The sequence below is a fragment of the Oryzias latipes genome, chromosome 11, assembly GCF_002234675.1.
Source record: "Oryzias latipes chromosome 11, ASM223467v1".
In the NCBI taxonomy this organism is placed as follows: Eukaryota; Metazoa; Chordata; class Actinopteri; order Beloniformes; family Adrianichthyidae; genus Oryzias; species Oryzias latipes.
In genome coordinates, this window is record NC_019869.2 from 15,272,458 (window position 1) to 15,294,375 (window position 21,918).

General features: G+C 42.2%; 1 protein-coding gene and 1 long non-coding RNA gene across 2 annotated transcripts; one reads left to right on the forward strand and one right to left on the reverse strand.

Moving 5' to 3' along the window:
- Positions 1-8,116: 8,116 nt before the first annotated feature.
- LOC110015913 lies at positions 8,117-9,879 on the reverse strand. Its single transcript, XR_002291174.2, has 3 exons — positions 9,299-9,879; positions 8,718-8,798; positions 8,117-8,434 (listed from the first exon to the last, which is right to left on the reverse strand). It is a non-coding gene; the product is annotated as an uncharacterized LOC110015913 (long non-coding RNA).
- A 14-nt stretch (positions 9,880-9,893) lies between these two features.
- Positions 9,894-19,660, forward strand: LOC101163260 (voltage-dependent calcium channel gamma-4 subunit). The gene is made up of 5 exons (XM_011480971.3): positions 9,894-10,306; positions 12,785-13,036; positions 14,555-14,638; positions 16,851-16,991; positions 17,294-19,660. The coding sequence occupies exons 1-5, from the start codon at positions 10,276-10,278 to the stop codon at positions 18,106-18,108; spliced, it is 1,323 nt and encodes a 440-aa protein (XP_011479273.1). The 5' UTR covers positions 9,894-10,275; the 3' UTR covers positions 18,109-19,660.
- Positions 19,661-21,918: the final 2,258 nt, after the last annotated feature.

Genomic DNA, 21,918 nt, shown 5'->3' on the forward strand with positions numbered 1-21,918 from the left:
CGATGAGCCGGGCGGGTGGCGGGGAAGCGGACGGCGGGCAAAGGGGACTTTCCTGGAGGGGCTTGATGTTGGAGATGTGGAAAGAGGGGTGTACCCTCAGAGCCGCCGGGAGTCGCAGCCTGACGCAGGTCGGACTGATGACCCGGTCAATGGTGTAAGGTCCGATGTAGCGAGGTGCAAGCTTGCGGGAGGTCGCCTGCAGAGGTATGTTCCTGGACGATAGCCACACCTTTTGCCCGGGTTGGTAAGTGGGACCCTCTCTCCTGCGCCGATTGGCCATGCAACAGTTACTGTCCCGAGAGCGCTGGAGAGCAGCCCGAGCCTGGCGCCAAATGCATTGGACACGTCGCAGGTGGTGTTGTACAGAGGGCACGGCTAAATCCAATTCATGAGAGGGAAACAGAGGGGGAGAATAACCAAGAGAAGCTTCAAAAGGGGACATACCGGTGGCGGCAGAAGGGTGGTTGTTGTGAGCGTATTCTATCCAGACGAGAAACTTGGACCAACTGGAGGGATTCTGGGCCGAGAGACAACGGAGAGCGGCCTCCAACTCCTGGTTAGCCCGCTCCGCTTGTCCGTTAGACTGGGGGTGGTATCCCGAAGTCAGGCTAACGGTGGCTCCCAGAGCAGAGCAGAAGGACCGCCAAACCTGGGAGACAAACTGGGGACCCCGGTCGGAGACAATGTCCTTGGGTATCCCATGGTGACGGAAGACTTTGTGGACTAGGACCTCAGCCATCTCAGCGGCCGTGGGGAGCTTCGGCAGGGGAATGAATTGGGCGGCTTTGGAAAATCTGTCCACAATGGTTAATATAACCGTGTTACCTTGCGACGGAGGCAACCCGGTGACGAAGTCCAGGGCCAGGTGGGACCAAGGGCGTTCGGCGACGGGCAGGGGGTGAAGGAGACCAGCAGGAGGTGAGTTAGAGGACTTGGATCGGGCACATACCGCACAGGCGGCGACGAACCTCCTGACGTCTTGCACCATAGTAGGCCAAAAAAACCTGCGTCTCAGAAGATTGAGAGTCCGGTGGACCCCTCCGTGGCAAGACACCCGGGAAGTGTGCCCCCACACCAGGACGTCGGAGCGGAGAGAGGAGGGGACGTAGAGAGTGTTATCGGGAGGAGGAGGATGGTCAGGCTCCTCATCCTGGGCCTGCTGGACCCGAGTCTCAATGTCCCAAGTGAGATTGCCGATAACGTATGTGGGCGGAATGATGGGGGCTGCTTCCTGATGGTCGTGGGCACTAAACATACGTGAGAGTGCGTCAGGTTTAATATTGCGACTACCGGGTCGATAAGTAATGGTGAAGGAGAAGCGGTCGAAAAAAAAGGCACCAACGGGCCTGACGGGAGTTAAGGCGTTTAGCAGCGTGGAGATATGCGAGGTTTTTATGATCGGTCCATACGATAAAAGGGTGCTCAGAACCTTCTAACCAATGACGCCACTCTTCTAAGGCGAGTTTGATGGCAAGGAGCTCGCGATTACCGACATCGTAATTTTGTTCCGCGGGGGACAACTTCCGCGAAAAGAAGGCGCACGGCTTGAGTTTACCAGAGTGTTCGTCGCGTTGGGACAGGACGGCTCCGACCCCGGAGTCAGAGGCATCGACTTCCACGATGAATTGGCGTTGCGGATCGGGTTGTATTAGGATGGGTGCGGTGACGAACATGGTTTTAAGTTTATTAAAGGCGTTATGAGCCTCGGGCCCCCAAACAAACGGTTGATTCACCGAGGTGAGTCTGGTAAGTGGTGCGGCGAGACTACTGTAGTTTCGTATGAATCTGCGGTAAAAGTTGGCGAAACCAAGAAAACGCTGTAATTGCTTGCGTGAGCTGGGAGTCTCCCAGTTAGCGACTGCGGAGACTTTGACAGGATCGGGTCGGATGTTGCCGGCTTCAATGATGAAACCGAGAAAGGAGACGGAAGTGACATGAAACTCACATTTCTCGGCTTTAACAAATAGCTGGTTCTCGAGGAGGCGTTCGAGGACCTGACGAACATGAAAAGTATGGATTTCCGGATTGGGCGAGTAAATAAGAATGTCGTCCAGGTAGACAAAAACGAACCTATTTAGGAAGTCGCGAAGGACGTCGTTAACGAGATGCTGAAAGACTGCTGGGGCGTTAGTGAGCCCAAAGGGCATCACCAGGTACTCAAAATGCCCCAAGGGTGTGCTGAACGCAGTCTTCCACTCGTCCCCCTCCTTCATGCGAACCAAATGATAAGCGTTCCGGAGGTCTAATTTAGAAAATATGCGCGCTTCCTGTACCGAGTCTAAGGCGGAGCTGATGAGGGGCAGAGAGTATTTATTTTTGACAGTGATCTGGTTCAACTCACGGTAATCGATGCAAGGACGCAGAGATTTGTCTCTCTTTTGGACGAAGAAAAATCCGGCCCCTACAGGAGACGAGGAGGGGCGAATGTGGCCGGAGGCGAGAGACTCGTGAATGTATTTCTCCATGGAGAGCTTTTCAGGACCGGACAGGTTAAATAACCGGCCCTTAGGAAGAGTAGCGCCGTTTAAGAGCTCGATGGAGCAGTCGTAGGGACGGTGTGAGGGCAGCGCATCGGCTTTGCGCTTGCTGAAAACATTCTTAAGGTCGTGATAACAATGGGGTACCTTTGAGAGGTCAGTCTCCTCCGGAGTGTGCTCGTTATCGGGGGAGACAGGAGGGATGGCGGAGCGGAGGCAGTTGGCGAGACAGTGGGGGCTCCAGTTAGTGATGTGGAGATTAACCCAGTCGAACTGAGGATTATGACGGCGCAACCAGGGGAATCCTAGAATTACAGGAGACTGAAGAGATTTAGTGATATAAAACTGAGTGACTTCATGGTGGTTGCCCGAGGTGATCAGGTGCACGGGTTTGGTACGGTGAGTAATGTGTGTTAGTAGTTGGCCACCCAGGCCAGCAGCTTTAACGGGATGATCTAGTGGTTCAATGGGGAGGTCGAGCTTGGACACCAAACTACAGTCCATGAAGCTCTGTTCGGCTCCGGAATCGATAAGAGCCCGACAATCATGGTTACGAGAGTGATGACTAATTTTGACAGGAACATAAAGGAAATTATTTCCCTGAGAGTCCGTAGGGACAGCCTCCCGCGGCCTGTCTTCTAGCGGGGGGCTCTCGAGTTTAAACGTAGTGTGCATTGCTGTACGTGGTGACCTGATCGTCCGCAGTAGAAGCAGGTACCCTCCTCCATGTGTCTGCGCCGTTCCTCAGGAGTGAGTTTGGAATGGCCGATCTGCATCGGTTCCTCCGGGGGTCGGCTGGTGTTTTCTCGCAAAAGGGAGGGTGGCGGCTTTGACACGGGAAACTGAGGAACAGAGTCAGCGATGGTTCTTCCGACAGAACGTGTGCGTTCGTTCTGACGTTCTCGGAGCCGCACATCCGAACGTAGGGCGGCGGAGACGAGCTCCTCAAAAGTGGTAGCTTCGGGCTGAGAACATAGATGGTCTTTGATGTGATCACTTAACGATTGGTAGAAAACGCCTTTGAGGGCAGTGTCCGGCCAACCAGCCTCAACCGCTAGTATGCGAAAGTCGATCAGATGTTCACTTACAGATCTGTTGCGTTGTCTTAGGCCCAGAAGGCGGCGAGTGGCTTTCTCTGCTTTGCGGGGTTGGTCGAAGACCAGACGAAACTCCCCAATGAAGCGTTCAAAAGGTTCCTGGAAGATGGGGTTAGCTGAAAGATACGCCTGGGCCCACTGAAGGGCTTTGCCACGTAGAGAGTTAACAACGAGAGTAATTCTACAGTGGTCTGCGTGGTAATACCGCGGGGCGTGCTGGAAAATCAGTTGACATTGTAGCAAAAAACCACCACATGAACTCACGTCTCCTTGGAACGGTTCGGGTTGTAGCCGGAAATTCTCCTGAGTCCATGCAGTGGTGGCTGGGTTAGAGCTACTGGCAGCGGAAGCTGTGGAGTTGGAACTAGTGTTAGCCGTTTGTTGGCTAGTTAGCTCAACCAGCGTTTGGAAGATGCTGTCCAGACGGCGAAAAAGATCTTGCTGCGCCGTGGCCATCTGGTTGAGTGATTCAGCCTGACGTCCGAGGGCTACACCTTGTTGTGAGACGGCGAGGCGGAGTCCTTCCGGGTCAGCTGGGTCTGTGTAAAGGCCAGTTAGTTCTGTCATGGCTGACGTCGTAGACGTGACTGACCCAGACGCTGAAACCCGGAAGTAACTCACGATCCGAAATGTGGGTTAGAAGAGGTTTATTTTTACAAAGTTTTGTGGTCGAATCCTCTTCGGATGGAGACTTATAGTTCTTGGGACGGGCGTAAGGCGAGGCGTGGACGCCGAGGACGGCGGAACCAGCTTGGGGCAGGACGTGGACGCCGAGGACGGCGGAACCCGCTTGAGGCAGGACGTGGACGCCGAGGACGGCGGGACCAGCTTGAGGCAGGACGTGGATGCCGAGGACGGCGGGACCAGCGAGGGGCGCGGTGGAGAGCTCAGGATGATGAAACCAGCGAGACCAGTGGTGAGGGAACCTGAAGGATAATGCAGAGCGTGGTGAGTCAAATAACTTAGCTTGGAAGGTAGATACTAAAAGGCCAGACATAAGCACCGGAGTGAGTATAACGAACTGGCGCTGAATTCTGATGAGAAGATCCCTTAAGAAGGCTGGCAGGGTGATGAGGAGATGAAGGTCAGCTGGTTCCAATCAGCAGAGCAGGTGCAGGAGCTGAGGGAGGGGGAGGTGAGCTGACAGGCACCGTGACAGGTTAACCCAAAAAAAAAGTGCAAAAGGCAAAAGAAACACTGGAGATCCTGCAGGCTATTTACTGGTATTCTATTCAAATATACAGCTTTTAGCAAATGCTACAATACCATAACTGTGACTGAGTCCTAAATTTTGTTTTTTAGTCCTCAGTTGGGACTTTCTGGGCAGAAGAACAAAAGTCAAAATAAGATCAAAATCGAATATTTATTATTTATGTGACTGTGAAAATACAACAAGCTCAAACCTTTTGTTAGAGCCTATATTGACCTGCTTATGGTGTTACAAACATTCATATCAAGGAACCCGTGGAGTAGGACCCAAAATACAGGAGACCAGACATGGTGGCAGAAACTTAAATATTTAAAAACTTAAATGCCACTAAAACCACAATGAACTAAAAAATCAACACATAAATGACAACACAAGTGGCCACTGAAATACACTGAGGGTTAATAACTCATAATGAACAAAAAAATGAATAATGGTCAAATGGACCTGGTGTGATTGACAGGGCACTCAAAACAGAATATAACCAGAACCAAGATATACAACCGACAAAACCAAACCCGATCCTCAAAAAACAATATATAAATATCTATTTTGCAGCTATGGTTCAGTTACTCATAGTTTGAAAAACATTTGTTTAGGATATTCTACACTAACATAGAAAAAATAGATCTGTTTTTACACACTGATCAACAAAAATAAGACCTTGCTAATCACCAACGGGTAATATAACAACCAAAATAAATGCCTGTTTTTTTATAATTATTATTTTGTGTCTTTTGTTTTTGCTAATTCCCATTTTTAAATGATTTTAAAGGAAAATCGCCTTAACTTTAAGTAATGGTTAACTATAAAAATGTTATAAATATTTACTTAAGCGTATATGTGCATAATTTGACAATAGCTTTTCATCTGTTGTTCTAGCTACTAATAATAAAATGGTGTTTGTTTTTTTTTAAATAATAAACCAAACTAAGAGGAAATGTGCTTTTTCCCCACATCTTCTATAAATCCATCAACAATATAATACAAAAAAACATGTTTTTCCTCTATTCTTTTACTATTTTACCAAAAAATGTAAAGTTTTTTAAATCGCAGACTTTATGGCTATACAAGACAACTGTGTATAAGTCTTTTCTTACTCCCATTAAGATGCAAGTTATAACAAGAATAAATTAGCATTACTGGAGTATAGTATTTGTTTTCGGAAAAAAATAATTGTTTATTGAATGCAGACAATTCCACTGTAAATATGAATTCACATTTTTCCACCTTTTTCTTGGGGAGGGCACAGCAGTTGTACTGAATTCTGAGGAGTTGCTGTAGATGAACTCTACTGTATTTTTTTTTGTTATTTTACTCATCCAAATTTGGAGAGCAGTTTCATAGAACAGAATTCTTTCCAGTTAAAGACGGCTGCATATATTTAAAAAAAAGGAAATGAATCACCTTGAGCTCAGCTGCTGTCAGTGTGGAGCCACACAAAGAAATCTCTGAAGCTCACAGTCCTGATTAAGCTAATAAAATCTCCCAATTTCATTTTTAAGTATGTGGACTAAAAGTCTCGAGCATCAATATTAAAACCATGTGGAGAGCTAATTATCTGGTGGGTACTGAGCTAATGGTTCATCAGGGTTCTATCCTGGAGTTTTCTTGATTTTTCTACACTTTGTAATGGTAATAAAATAAGTAACGACCACAAACTGATGTAAACTTTATCAGCTGTGATCAGTGGTTGGTTAATCTTGATGTACCTCCGAGCTCCCAGATCGGTTCTGTGACCGCTTTAAAATTTTAGTATTCTGAAATATTTCTTTTAGCACCGTTTGTTTAGGAGGAACAACACAAAGAAATGAAATAAAACTATGAAGGAATGGTTTCTGCAGAAGGATGGCTGCGGGGCACTAACTTAACTGGGCTAATGAGCTTGGACATGATGGAAAAACTGCAAAACAAAATTTAAATAGATCAATATTTACAGTAAGACCTTTCCTTATATATTTAGATAGACTTTTGATCACATCACATTGTGGCAGCTCACTGCAGACATTAGCTCCTGAAACCAGTTTGCATGTTAGCAGCTCTGTTTTACAGTTTTAATTAGAAGCAGGTAAATGTTCAGCCTTGTCGTGTTGTGAAGTAACTGACAAATGAACGATGCTCCGTTAGTCCTGATGATCTCTCCTCAGAGCCGCCCACACTGAGCTGCAGTTTGTCTGCTGGAGCTCTGCGTTTACCTATTTTTATCGCTGAATCCATGCAAAGCATGTGTGATTTCTCCTTGAACTTGCTTGGCTGTGCCTTCCACCCTTTTAGCATCCATGTGTTTGGAGGTGAGCTGCAGAATTCTGCTCAACAGTTAAGGCTGATGAACCTGTAACAACACCATCACATGTCCTTCTAGGGTTTTTTTTTTTTTTTCGTTTGCCTCTGACCATAAAGAGCCTTTTGCTGAGCTTTCACTGGCTCTCCAAATGAAAAAAAATATGTATGAACTGGGCAAAAACACATGCACGCATTTCCTCTTATGACCACTAGAGGGCCTATCAAAACACAACATTTAAAGAAATGTATCTCAGTTGTTCCTTTTTTTGTTCCCCAAGATGATGATGATTTTTAAATTGTGTTGCGTTAAAACAACATGCAATATCAGAATAACTACATAAGGAAAGAAAGACAACAGACCAAGGGTACCTTTAAACGAGGAGAACGAACAGAGATCATACCCAGCAACAATCTCTCTCCGCTCTGGCGCACGTTCGGTCGCCTCCTCTTTTATTAAGTTTGTAGGGTATTCCCTAATTTACATATGCGCTGAGCTCTAAGGAGAGGAAACAGATAAAACACAGCTGCAGCGCTATCAGAAAACATTAATTGCAACATGTCCATCCTTTCTCAGTCTTCCCAAATCATCTCTGGCCCTGCAAAGCCTTTTCTCACGGATAACTGACACAGAGCGTCCTTTGATTCCGGTCTGGAAACAGAAAACATGCTGATGTTGGGAAGACGCTTAGACAGTCGGTTTCCTCCCAAGAGTTTCACCTTCACCTTCCTGTGAAACAGAACTTGGACACACACACTTCTGCATGCATGATTATATAGCTAGGTAATGCATAAAAGCAAATATGAGATAACTCATCTACATTTTCCAACAAATTCAAAACCACTGGATGATTTTCCTGTGTGAAGAATTAATTGGGTCATTGAACAGAATCTCAGTCAGATTTCAGTCTAGACTTTAGAACCAATATGGATCCTTTAACCCTTGTGCTATCTTAGATGACCCCACCCTTACATTGACGTGTTATCCTACCATGACAAAGCTGGATAAAGGTGGAAAGATTTCATGTAATCCATGGACACCAGTGAAGATCACAAATCATTGAAGAAAAAAGGTTCAGTGCACTGTCTAGTCAGTGGGTCTAGATGACCCAACTCCCAATGTTAAAGTGCCTAGGATAGCACAAGGGTTACGAGGAGAACTCTGTTTTGGGATCAGTTGTCTGCCTAGATTACTGCTCTGATGCTCTTTTTCTGCTGTTATACATATATTTTTTCAGATGTGTTAGGATACGTTGGGCTGCATGGTGGCGTGCTGGTTTAGATTTTTGAAGAAAAAAATCAATGTGAAGAATTCCCACCAGCAACAGAACTAGTGTTTACAGAATCCAAGATCAGGGAAAAAAAAGCAGGACCTGAAAGCAGAAACAAGGACAACATCAGCAATGAGGAAAGGAAAGCAATAAACACTAAAATAATAAACAATGCAATCAATTCAACTTAATTATACAGCCCAATATTACAGCCATCTCAATGGGCTTCATACCGGTAATTGTACTATAAACATGAAATCATAAAGAACATGAAGTCATAGAATTCAATAGGCAATGGCTAAACTAAACAGACTAAACTAAAGTGGGCATCCCTGCCCTTTAGGAAAGACTCCTAAAAAATAGATTCCAGAAAAAAAGAAGAAACCTTAGGGATGTTCACATAAAGGAGGGATCCTCCCCAGGATGGACAGGCGATGTACCAGAACTCTTGAGGGAATTAGCTTATCTATTCAGTAAAACCACAGAAAAGGTCGCTCAGCAAAGTGTTTCAAAAAGTTTAGAGAAAGTCACACAAAAAAAAAAACTGCAGATAAACCGTAGAAATTAAGAAACGCCGAAAAATAACATCATAAACCAAGATGGGGGCTTGGTCACTCCGGTAGACCTGACAGGTTTGTTTGGCAGGCCACCATCATCACAAAGGGCTGATGGTGCACACCATGACCTTCTGAGGAAAAGTGCAGGCTGAAGGTCGAAAGATCATTAGTTTAGTTTTTTGATTAAGTCAGGTCGCTTCAGTTTAAAGCAAATTTCAAAGGTTCACTGCTAGACAGACATGACTTATGTGGATACAGATGCTGTTTCTCTCTTTTGTCATTTTCTAACAGGGGTTTGGGTTCAGCTTCTTGGGTGAGGCTTTTAAGAAACAGCCGTCATGGGAAACTAACCCTAAATGAACCTAAAATGAAGCATTTTCACATCAGAAGGCATCGCTTCTGGACTTACCCTTGGGCAAAAAGGGGGCCAAATCACCTCCCTTCTCTTAAATCCTTCAGTTTGGAGGCATCAGCAGTGCTGAGAGCTTGTTGGATGGATGAAGCCTGCAGAAATGCTGTGGCCAAATGAGTCAGGAGTCTGTCATCTCTCAGGAATGTTCATTCCTCGTCCGTTTCACACTCATGCAGGTTTGCAAGTCAGTGGAGTTCTCACACTTTTTTATAATCTCAGAAAAACCCTGCTTCTGACACACACACACACACACACACACACACACACACACCATCACACACAAACATGCACAATCGCCTGCTCCACCAAAGACTTCAAATTCACTGTTGCCATGGTGATGGGTTAGAGCACGCTCTCTCTCGCATCGCCTGTTCTTTTCAGCTCCTCTTGTGTGATGAGGGCTTGTTTTTGTCATCAGGTTTCAGATGTTTGTTTGTTTGTTTATTTGTTTGTCTTCATGGAAATATAGTTTCCTTAATTCACAGGAAATGTTGTTTGTTCGGGATATGCTTTTGTGCCAGAGCATCCCTGCACTTCAAGACTCATGTCACGTTCGTTAATCAAATTCCCGCCCACCTCATACCCCCCCCCCCCCCCCCATCTCATCTTCTCATCTTTCAGCTCTTTCAGGCTGAGCTTCCTTTCCTTCATCTTCCTTGTCCTTTACTTCTGTCCATCCTTCTTTTTTTTTTTTGCTTCTCCCTCACTTTGTCATCTTGAACCTCCTCGCCTCTCCCAGCAGCAGCAGAGGATGACGCTTCAGTGAGAGGAGAGGAGGGCGAGCGAAGTGAAGCAAAGGTGTAATCCAGAGGGAGAAAAGGACAACGAGGAGGCGAGAAAGGGTCGAGGAGGGGGAAGTGGCAGAAAGGGGCAAAAAAGGATAACCAGTGGATGGAGGCGGCGCGGACTGAGGCTGAGGAGCACTCTTTACTGACGAAGAAGAACAGCAGCAGCAGCCGCAGGGGGGAGAGGAGATGGAGACCAAAGGGAGAAACATGCCCCCAGGTAACACACTTTCACAGACATGTGCTCCTCTTTACATGACCAGGCTGGAACACATTACTCATGGCATCAAACATGTTATCTCCAAATCTAAACTCACATGCTTTAACCTCTGAACAGAATGAAACGCTACCCTTGCACAGGTGTACAGATGTATGAGTTCAGAAGACAAGAAGCTTTAATGACTTTGCTCAGACTCAGGGGTCAGATGCTCGATTTCAGACCAATTATTCCCATTAAGACTGAATCTTGCCAAAACTATATTTAAATTTAAGCTGGATCACTTTGCATCTTCTCCCTGGGCGCTTATATGGTTTATCCTCTCTCCACAGTTTAGGCACACACAGGTCACTTTTGCTGGGGATTCTGAGGTGGCTGTTGCATGCTTCATCAATTCTCAGTTGCTTTGTTTCCTCTTTTGCCATAAAGTATTTCAAAACGACACGGGGTGAAAATATCTACTTTAATTAATTGAAGATTTTGAAAGGGGTTTGTTTGAAAAAAAAAATACATTTCCACATAATTTATTTAGTAGACTGCACAAAACCCTTGGCCTCAGTCATCCATTTCAGTTGTACCTTTTTGTGCTGCGACATCTCATAACCAGTTAGACACCAAACTATTGAAAAATATGCAAAATGGTTAGTTTTCAAATGAGATCACACTGAGTCGCTATTTCTCAAATGTCAGACTAACACTTGGTGAAAATTGGGCCAAAATCTAGGTGGTTGTGATCTGGCATGAAAGTCATTTCCAGAATATCAGTTTTAATTCTTGCCAGAGTTTAGTTTCACAGACTACAATCATTTTTTAGAGGTGGTTTGAGACAAATAGAAGATGCATGAAACTTCCATGACTACTTGTAATAAAGATTAGTTTTTCAAAATTTGAAAGGTGTTTTGGTGTTAGAGCAAAATTCTCTCCTTGACTTAGACTGGCTCTCTGAGACCTAAGCTTTGATTTAGACCCTGTCTTAGATACCTTCATTTGTCTAGTGACTGTAGACTTCAACTTGGTTTAAAACTCTGCACCTGATTTGGACTTGGCCTCATGCAAGCAACCAATCCCGAGCGAGGAGGATCACCTCTCCAGATTATAGTGATAAAACAACAACTCTAATTTCCGCTAACGTATTAAAAATGTTAGAAAAATTGGACACGTTATTTTATTGGCATTAGAGGGGTAAAAACACTGAGGTAAAAAATCTCCATCGTTAGAAACAAACCATCAAAATGATATTGATGGTAACTGTGAAGAAGAATTCACAAGATCTGTGCCAAACAAGAAATTTCAAAATTCTAGTTTTGAAGTAAAGTAATTTTCATGAATAGTATATTTTCTGAGATGTCTGTTTCTGATGAAGCCAAAAAGGAACAAATAAAAGATGCTGTGCCTCTCTGGGGCTTCTGTGTATAAAATGAGAATGACCAAAACAATACATTTTGCAATAAAATCTGTAAAAGACAACAAAAATCCAAAGTATGAAAAAAAGTCTTATAAATATTGTTGTTTTTAGTGGAGTGTAGGGATATTGTGATGAATCTATGTGACACTATGGGATTCACCTTTGCATGTTCCAGATTTCAGGTCCTCCTCGGGGTCATAGCTGCATCACACTTTGTTAGTTTAAAAATGTGGTCTCCATGGAAACACCCTACAGAGCATCTGAATAAACAGTGTGGTTCAGAGCTCACTGCAGAGTTTATATTCTTTGCATAATTCGTTGTTTTGTTTTGCTCGTCCACTTAGCAGTTCGTAATCTTAAACCAAAGAGGAAGTAATTTTCATCACTGAACAAGAAAAGTGGTCTGTTGTACAAAAATAAATGAAGAAAATAAAAAGAAAAACACAGAAAAGGGGTCCTTTTTGAAGACCCTAGGAACAAAATATTCTGTGTGTGCACATTTAATACCTTTGGCACATTTTGAATCGCCTCCTGCAACTGTACTGGATTCTGTGTGGGTTTTGCTGTTGCAGCTGGGTCGACATTTTGCCTCTGGCTTCACACTGCCAACATGTTTTAGCCGCTCCAGGCTTTGTGTTTTGATCAAAAAGACCCCCAGTGGGTGGTGCCACAAGGGAGGTTTCTCTACAAATCGATGCTAAAGAAATGGCTGCATTTTCACTTTTACAGTGGAACTAGGAATATTTGACTATCTGTATACAGATTTTCCCCACACGCTAAAGGAAATAGATGAACCTCACCTTCTCCCTTCCTACCTTGGAGACTGCGTGGTGAAGCATCCTGGGAGAAGTGATCAAAACAAACAGCAGTGTGGGCGCCTAAAAGTGAAGGTCATGCTGGATGTTACATAATGTCCTTCAAGACACTTTCTTTTAGGTGTACTTACTGTTTTCTGCAGTGGGGGAGCTTTTACCAAAAATACCCATCGGCTTAGAGACGTCCATTTTTGATGACGCATCACTCTCTGATCATTTTAAAGTTTTTTGTTTTTTTTTTGTTGCTTTTGTTTTTTCCAGACATTAGTTTTCTTCCACGACCGGCAATGATCTGGTGTGAGCGCGGCATCCAGGTGCTGCTGACCACCATGGGTGCCTTTGCCGCCTTCGCCCTAATGACGGTTGCCATCGGTACTGACTACTGGCTGTATGCCCGAGCCTTCATCTGCAACAGCACGGCTAACTCATCTCAGGAGGACTCCAACAACAAGGACAAGAAGGACCCCGGGGCCCTCACCCACTCTGGCTTGTGGAGGATCTGCTGCTTGGAAGGTGAAGCTGCCGGATTTGATGGAACGCATGTCCATTTTTGTGAATCTTTGCCACTGAGGTTTAAGTTTCTTCATGAGTCTTTCAGTCACGTTGCTCATTGAGCTAGATTCTTTTTAAACTACCGGTAGGTTATTTTCCTTTTAATGTACCATAATTATTTTTAAAAAAAAAGCAATCTTTGCCCTGAGTTGAACTTTGTGAAGCGCCTTTGCTTAAACTATGATCATCTTTAGCTGTATTTTAAAGCGTTCCCAGTTGTCTTTTAACTGTGATTATGCAACTTTTAGCCAAATCAAAAACCTGTCATTTTCTGGAACATAGTTCCTGTAAAGCAGCAGGACTTAATTGGAAACTGATCTCTGAGTTGTGGGTGTGACTGTTGGCGTGGAGTAAGCCTACCCTCACATCCCAACATCCATATGTGTCACACGTACAAGCTTTTTCCAAATGCATTATTTTGTCTGCTCCTGATTCAACAACCATTTGAACAAATTAGAAGTACCTTAATTTTCTTTACATGTGTCCTCCGTCATGATAAAAATACCACAAGATCATGTTAAAAACATGATTTTCATTGGGGTTGGTCATTAAAATATTTTGAGTCCAATTGAATACCATTAAAAAAGGCTTCAACTGAGTTTATTGAACCCAGTCTTAAAAATAAAAACCAAAGTGATTTAATGATAACTTTTATGTAATAAAAACAACAAAATGCAATTAATTGATGCATTTTTGTCTTAATGTTTTTAGGCCCCAGTGGACAAATCACATTCCACAAAGGTTGTTTTGCAACCTTAAGCCAAGGCCCCATGTGCAGCAGTAAACACTGTGATAATATGGACAAACGTTTCTCTGAGAGCACAGAGGACGTTTCCATCCATTCACTTCTGGTGTGTGTTCAGGAAGAAATAAAGAGATTTCCAGAAATGTCATCTCTTCAACATATTTTTGCCACATGTCCGTAGTACAACATCAGGACAACCAAGATTCACTCTCATCTAACTTATCATGCACGAAAAGCTGAAAAAAGCTGTTTAGGTTTCAGCAAAGCCACTGGGATCACTGCATTCTGATGTTATCTGAATAAAGTAGAATGTACTTCTGTTTGTTTCGCTTAGTTTTTTTTACTATATCTTCCTCTGAACTGTCCTTGCACCTCTCAGATTAATTCATCTGTTTAACATCTTTCTATTGATAAAAACTTCTTTCATTCTATTAACCTAAAGAAACATTTTAGCATTTGAAAATGTGTGGTTTTGTTCACATTTTTGTTCCCCTTTTTCTTTATCACCACTGTGTTCAACAGTCTTCTCCTTACCTGTTTTCTTTCCTGTCAGCTTGCTCTTCCCTCTGGTACCTTCAGCATCTGTTTGCAACATGTGAGGAATTAAATTTGCAGCATTTTGGCTGTAGGGTGGCTTGTGAACAGAACAACATGCAAGCAGCTTCAGATTTTGATCAAATGGGAATGAGGGGAAGCTTTTTTCCCAATATCTTGTCTGTTCTTCTTGTTTAAAGGCCTGAAGAGAGGCGTGTGCTCACAAATCAATCATTTCCCAGATGACGCCGACTATGACCAGGATGCTGCCGAGTATCTGCTGCGTGAGTATCAGGCACACGCCAACAAAAAGGGTTTGCAGACAATTAGATTGTAGTTTACTGGGAGACACACCAAACGGCACAGGTGTGCACACCACAGCCTCCTTCACTCCTTCACACAAAAGGACAGAAGGGGAAGGTGGGTGGACATCAATGCATGGCTGTCGAATTCAAGTAAAATGCTGGTGAACCTGCGTCTATATTTTTATGGATGCTCAGGTGCATGAGGCTAAGATTCTGAGGGTGTACAGAAGGCTGTTTTTTTCACAGATGGATTGAAAGAACAGCCTTCACTAATGGATTATTTTCAGTTTAGGATCACCCCGGGCATCTATTGTGTGCAGACTCTACTTGCCTTTATAGTTTAGTAACTGTGTATAATTATTATAAACCACAGTTTCTCTGTAAGAGGCTGCAATGATAACTAAACCTTCAAATTGCAAACTTGAACAGAATTTAGAAATGATTTCCTTGCGTCGTGGGATACTGCACTATGTGATTACTTCCTACATTTTTTCTTCTAGCATGCACATTTAGAGTATTAAACAACAGTCTATTTATTAAGGAAATGAGATACAAAAGCAAAATGAGAATAGTTTGAAACTTGAAAAAATATGTCAATTTAAGCAACAGTTCAGCACCAGAAGGATAACTCACATGAAACAAAGTGAAGGTAAAATGTTATGTTAGAATCTTGATAACTTGTTAAGTAAATCCAAGCGGCGCACTACAGCATTCATGGAGTAGTGATCATAGATCCATTACAAGCATCCTTTCCTGAGTCCAAAAAAAAAAGAAAGAGAAATTGGTCAGTCATTTTAATAAACTGACAAAAATATGTTTGATCAACCAAACCTTTTGATCAACCAAACCTAAATGTAATTTAACATTTAAAAAGCATTGATAAGAACAATAATTTTGCTCATGTCTTAGTATTTTATTTTGTCTAACTTGCAGCACAAATTTCCAGTCACAAAATGTACATTTTTGGATGGACTGTTAATGTCATGAATCATATCTTGGTCATAAATAATGTTACATCAGCTGACAAATAAGTGAATGTGGAAAAGTGTAAATGAGAATATTCAAATTGAATAGGGAAAAAGAAAATATTTTTCTGTTATTAGGATCAGGGTTTTCTCTTCTAGAAAATTTCTAGAATATTTTAAACAGTCCTGCGGGTTTTTAGTCATTTTCTTTATGTTCCAAAGTTAATCTTTAAATACCGGCTTTTGTTACATCCTGCACAATCCCTAACATGGACAAAAGAGATGCCGAAAACCAGAAACACCTGGTAAGAGAGCATGCAAGGTGTCAAATCCATAAATAATAAAATAAAAGGTCATAGTTTTTCCCAGAAATGTGAAGTGTAATGGGTGGGGCTGGGGTTTTCATAATAAATTAATAAAGAAAGGCTCTCTTAGAGGATCTTTAAATCTTGTATCAGTGTCAAATAGATCATAAACATCAACACTTCACTCAATTTATTCAAAAAAACTTAATGTGCCTAAATCTTTAAAAGATCTTAAAAAATAATAACTGCCAAAAAGTGAAATCCAAATGACTTTGAAACAAATAAAAGTGTTAACTATATCAGCAACCCAGAAGTACAGAGTCCTCCCTGAGACTGGAAGGTTGTGGGTTTAAATCTGACACTCCAATGACTCCAAAGATGGAGACCAATGGCGGCCTGCTTGACATTCAGCTTTTTTTAGGGTTAAACCACCAAACAAGAACAAATTTTGTACATACAACGAGGTGTCAGAAAACATAATGGGACTTACATTTTAATTTTAAGTTTTAAAAATATGTCTAGCTGGATTTAACACAAATCTCTCTTTTCCAATCAGCTTTCTTTGTCTGTTTTTTTAAAAGGCTGCAATCTTCACCTCAAAGCTCCTTTGCAGTCTTTGTTTAAGAGAATAGAGGTTTAGCCTTTTTCCTTCAGTGCTTAATAAAAACTAAGTCATCCAGAAAGGACGCCTTGTAAAAGGAAAAGGCTCAGCAATTTTACACGACTGCCTGAGATAGAGACTTTCAGCATTCTGATTATCTCTAATCTGCTGCTCCTCATGCCTTTCAGGTGTCCTCAAAGTCAAAGATCTCTAATGATGTATAAATACTAGAACCATCTGGAGCAACTGGAGTTTTGCTTTCTTTTTATTGTAAAACATGAAGAACTTGTGCTGAATTGATGGACCTGATTCCTGTGCAGGTGTGGTGAGAGCGTCCAGCATCTTCCCCATCCTCAGTGCCACATTGCTTTTGATGGGCGGTGTCTGTGTTGCCTCTAGCAGTTTCTACAAAAGCAAGCGGAACATTATTCTGGGCGGGGGGATCCTTTTTGTGGCGGCAGGTAAGGCTACAGTTTACACAAGCTTTTGGGGGGAAAAAACATGCAGCTTATATCAGAGAATTATTTTTATCTTGATATTTTTGGAAGGTGTCATTGATCGACCTGTTGCTGGTAACTTAGACAATGAATGAAAGTTGTTCATTTATATTGGAAACAGTGCAGCCAATTGCATCATCTGCTGCTTTGGTTTTTTATGAAAGGGGAGGGACTCATTTCTAGAAGCTCTAACTAAAGAAATATGTTAATTAAGCTGCAGGTCGATGTGTGGCAGAGGAGCATTTACAGGTTCTTTGTCCTTCCAGGTCTCAGCAACATAATTGGAGTGATCGTTTACATCTCAGCAGCTCTCAGCGACATTTCTCCCAAGAAAGACGAGGACAAGAAGTGGCACTATTCCTATGGGTGGTCATTTTATTTTGGCGGTCTCTCGTTCATTCTGGCTGAGATGGTTGGCGTTCTAGCTGTAAACATCTACATCGAGAAGAATAAGGAGCTCCGCTGCCGCTCTCGTACTGACCTCTTCAAGAACACCACCCATGCTGTGCTGCGCCTGCCCAGCTACCGTTTTAGGCGGCGTTCCCGCTCCAGCTCCCACTCCACTGACCCACCCCGCTCACAGGAGAACTCACCTGTTGGAGCTTCCAAGACCTTCAGTCTGCCGCCGTCTGCGCCGCCCTTCTCTGTGGCCACCCTCCCCAACCCGCACCACACTAGCGGTGGGGGTGGTGACATCTCCATGTACACCTTATCAAGAGACTCAAAGCTGGGTAGCCTCGGTGGAGGAGCCCCACCTCTCTACGGCACGGTGGACCGCGCCACGCTCTATCAGCTTCATAACTACTTTCCAAAAGAGTCCAGCGGCAGTGGTGGGGGCGCCGGTGCAGTGATAAGCAGTGGCACGCTTCCATCCCATTCCAAGTCCAACCTGGCAGCGGCACAGAATACGGCACCACTGAATACCTCGACATCCGCAGCTGTGCCAGCCCAGTCAGCCCCGATCTCTACTGCAACCATGGAAAGGGACAGAGGCAACGTGGGAACCCTGGATCGCCTGACAGCCAAAAGGGACAGGGATAGCAACTCAGACACGCTCAACAGGAAAACAACGCCAGTTTAAAGAGAAACCTCAGAAAAAAGGTCTGGAGTTTAAACACAGTAGGGCTGAAGACATGACGGTGACTTTTGAATGGTTCTGTTCTTGAGCCTGGAGTGTCCAGCCGCCATAGATATAATCAATATCATAAACAGTCATAAAAACACAGCATTTTACCTGTTACAGATTTTAAAGGCATCAGCTGTTGGAGATTCAAGGTTGCATTTTTTCAAAATAGTGACAATTCATCACAAATTCAAGATCCTATTGAGCTTTTTGACCCTTGGGTAAAAAAAGAAAAAGAAAATGTATTTTCCAACAATAAAATTCAACTGTTAGTTACTCTTTAATGTAATTTGCTCAACACCTATATTGGCTGTTAAAGAAACTCATTTGAGATATTGGCTTTTGGTATATGGAATAGGTTCTATGAAGTGATAAGGGGTGTCACAGTTAACCAACTGTAATTGATTTAAATTTCTACAATCCAACCAGACTGAGGTAAATTGTTAATGAAATTGATCTATACCCTAAAAAATCATATCAAAAATGACATAAAATCGATTATAGCAATCTTGGAAAATACCATTTAGACTGAGGTGCTGTAGGTTTATTTTACTTTAATGTAAAAACGACCATGTTTATCACAGCGGACAATACATGCATTGTGGCAGCAAAAACAAATCAACCATTATTACAGTCCAATGTGTGTAAAAACTTTGAATTTAGCAAAGACATACAGTGTGGTAGAACGTTCTAATTATTATCCCCTGGGCTGAACTAAAATGTGAACGGATTTGCCCTTAATTCTTGTTTACTTGTTTATTTGTACACATTTAATTTAGACATGATTATCTTGCAAGAAATACAAGGAATCTGAAAAATGTCACCTCCACATTGGTGACATTTTTGGATAAAAAAGGTCCTGGATTGATTTTTAGGTCAGTGAATTTGATAGCTCAAAATTAGGCAAGGCAAGGCAAGGCAAGTTTATTTGTATAGCACAATTCGTACACAAAGTAATTCAAGGTGCTTCACAAAACCACAAAATTAACCGATATTGACTGAGAGTCAAATACTCAACCAAAAATTATGACATGAATCAAATTGTTAAAAAAAATCATTACACACCTGGAATTGATTTAGATTATAAGAATGTTGGCTGAATGTTTCTTGCTTTTTTTGCAAAGCACCTTGACATAATCTTGGTTGTTAATTGGCGTTTTGTGGATGTACCAAATCAAAAATGAGCTACTTTTTCCAAGTGTGCTTGTTGTGATGAAAAACACCAAGGACCCAAATAAAAGGAAGGTCAGTGTCCACAGAACATTTAAATCAGCAAAACTTGAAGCACGACACCCAGCAGAAAATTCCAACTGCAGTGACATTGTAAGGGCTCCCTAAATACCTGCAACAAAATAAAAACAGCTGCAACCAATCAGGAGGACAGAAACCTGCAACAAACAAACAGCCAAGACAGTGACATATGTGATAATAATGGGATGTCAAAGTAATACAATGACATTAACACAATTAACGTAGGTCTAAAAACACAACTTGAACAAGAAAAATAAAATATATATATATATATATATATATATATATATATATATATATATATATATATATATATATATATATATATATATATATATATATATATATATATATATATATATATATATATATATATATATATATATATATATATATATATATATACATATACACACACACACACACACACACACACACACAGTGTTGGACAAAATTGTTGGTACTCCTCAGTTAAAGAAAGAAAGTCCACAATGCTCACTGAAATGTCTTGAAACGTTCAAAAGTAACTATAAATTATAAATTAAAATTTATGGAAAACTAAATGATCAAAATCAGCCATTGAAAAAGGGCTTGACAATAATATTTTGTTGCACAACCTTTTGAGGCAATCACTGCAATGAAACGGTTTCTGTATTTGTCAATAAGCCTTCTGCACCTGTCCACAGGTATTATGGCCCACTCCTCATGAGCAAACTGCTCCAGTTGACTAAGGTTTGACGGGTGTCTTCTCCAAATGGCAGGTTTCAGCTCCTTCCACAGATGTTCAATGGGATTCAGATCTGGGCTCATAGAAGGCCACTTCAGAATAGTCCAAGGCTTTTCTCTGAGCCATTCTTGGGGGTTTTGGCTGTGTGTTTTGGATGGTTGTCCTGTTGGAAGACCCATGACCTGCGACTGAGACCAAGCTTTCTGCCACTAGGCAGCATATTTCTATCCATAATGCCTTGATAATCTTGGGATTTCATTTGACCTTGCACAACTTCAAGACACCCTGTGCCAGATGCAGCAAATCTGCCCCAAAACAGAACTGAGCCTCCTCCATGTTTCACAGTAGGGACAGTGTTCTTTTCCTTGTATGCTTCATTTTTGAGTCTATGAACATAGAGCTGATGTGCCTTACCAAAAAGCTCCAGTTTTGTCTCATCTGTCCAAAGGACATTTTCCCACCAGCTTTGTGGCTTGTCAACATGCATTTTTGCAAATTCCAGTCTGGCTTTTTCATGATTTCCTTTCAACAGTGGTGTCCTCCTTGGTCGTCTCCCATGAAGTCCACTCTGCCTCAAACAACGACGAATGATGCGATCTGACACTGATGTACCTTGATCTAGGAGTTCACCTTTAATGTCTTTGGAGGTTGTTCTGGGCTCTTTGGATACAGTTCCAACTATCAGTCTCCTCATTTTGTCATCAATTTTCCTCTTCCGGCCACGTCCAGGGAGGTTGGCTACTGTCCCGTGGGTCTTAAACTTCTGAATAATATGTGCCACTGTCGTCACAGGAACTTCAAGCTGCTTAGAGATGGTTTTATAGCCTTTACCTTTACGATGTTTGTCTATAATTTTGTTTCTAATGTCCTGGGACAATTCTCTCCTTCACTTTCTGTTGTCCATGTTCAGTGTGGTACACACCTTTTCACCAAACAACAACGTGACTATTTGTCTCCCTTTAAAAAGGCAGACTGACTGATTATGGGTTTGAAAACAACTGTGATGTCAATTAAAGGACATACCTGAGTTCATCATGACCCCCTGGGCAATTAGTTCTCAGTCTTTTATGAAGGTACCATCCTTTTTGTCCAGCCCTATTTCATTAGTTTTTTTTTTTTTTTTTTTTAAATAATCATGTTAATCAACAACTCAAGAGTAATGGCTGATTTTGATTATTTAATTTTCAATAAATTTTAATTAATTGTTACTTTTGAACTTTTCAAGTCATTCCAGTGAGCATTGTGGACTTTCTTACTTTAACTGAGGGGTACCAACAATTGTGTCCACCACTGGATATGTATCATCAATCATCAATCCCTTAATAGACTTATAGGACTGGATCAGAAAATGATTCTTTATTTTTATTACATCAGGGTTTTCATGACTGTTTATGACTTTGATATGACCCAAGGCAGAATCTAATGAGTGTTCATACCAAGGGCTGAGGGGGATAGGGTTAGAAACCGTTTACACTCAGGTGGTGGAAGTTTATTGGTTAGAAAACTATAAATAACTGTGCTGCTGCATAATCAATTAGCTTTCCCAACCATAGTATACGACAGAGTTTTAGAGTAATCTCAAAGCACATTTAAGAAAAAATGACCTTTTTCTAAAAGTAAGGTTTAATACAAAGCCAGCTGAGGTTTTGGATGAAGCTATTTTCACTGATATTCTGAGATATTCCAAAGGGAAATGGTTCTGAGAAGTACGTTCTGCATTACTTCCGGACTGATGTGTTATAATATGTGGCTTATATATCAAACTCTAATTGCACTTCTTAAGATGAATT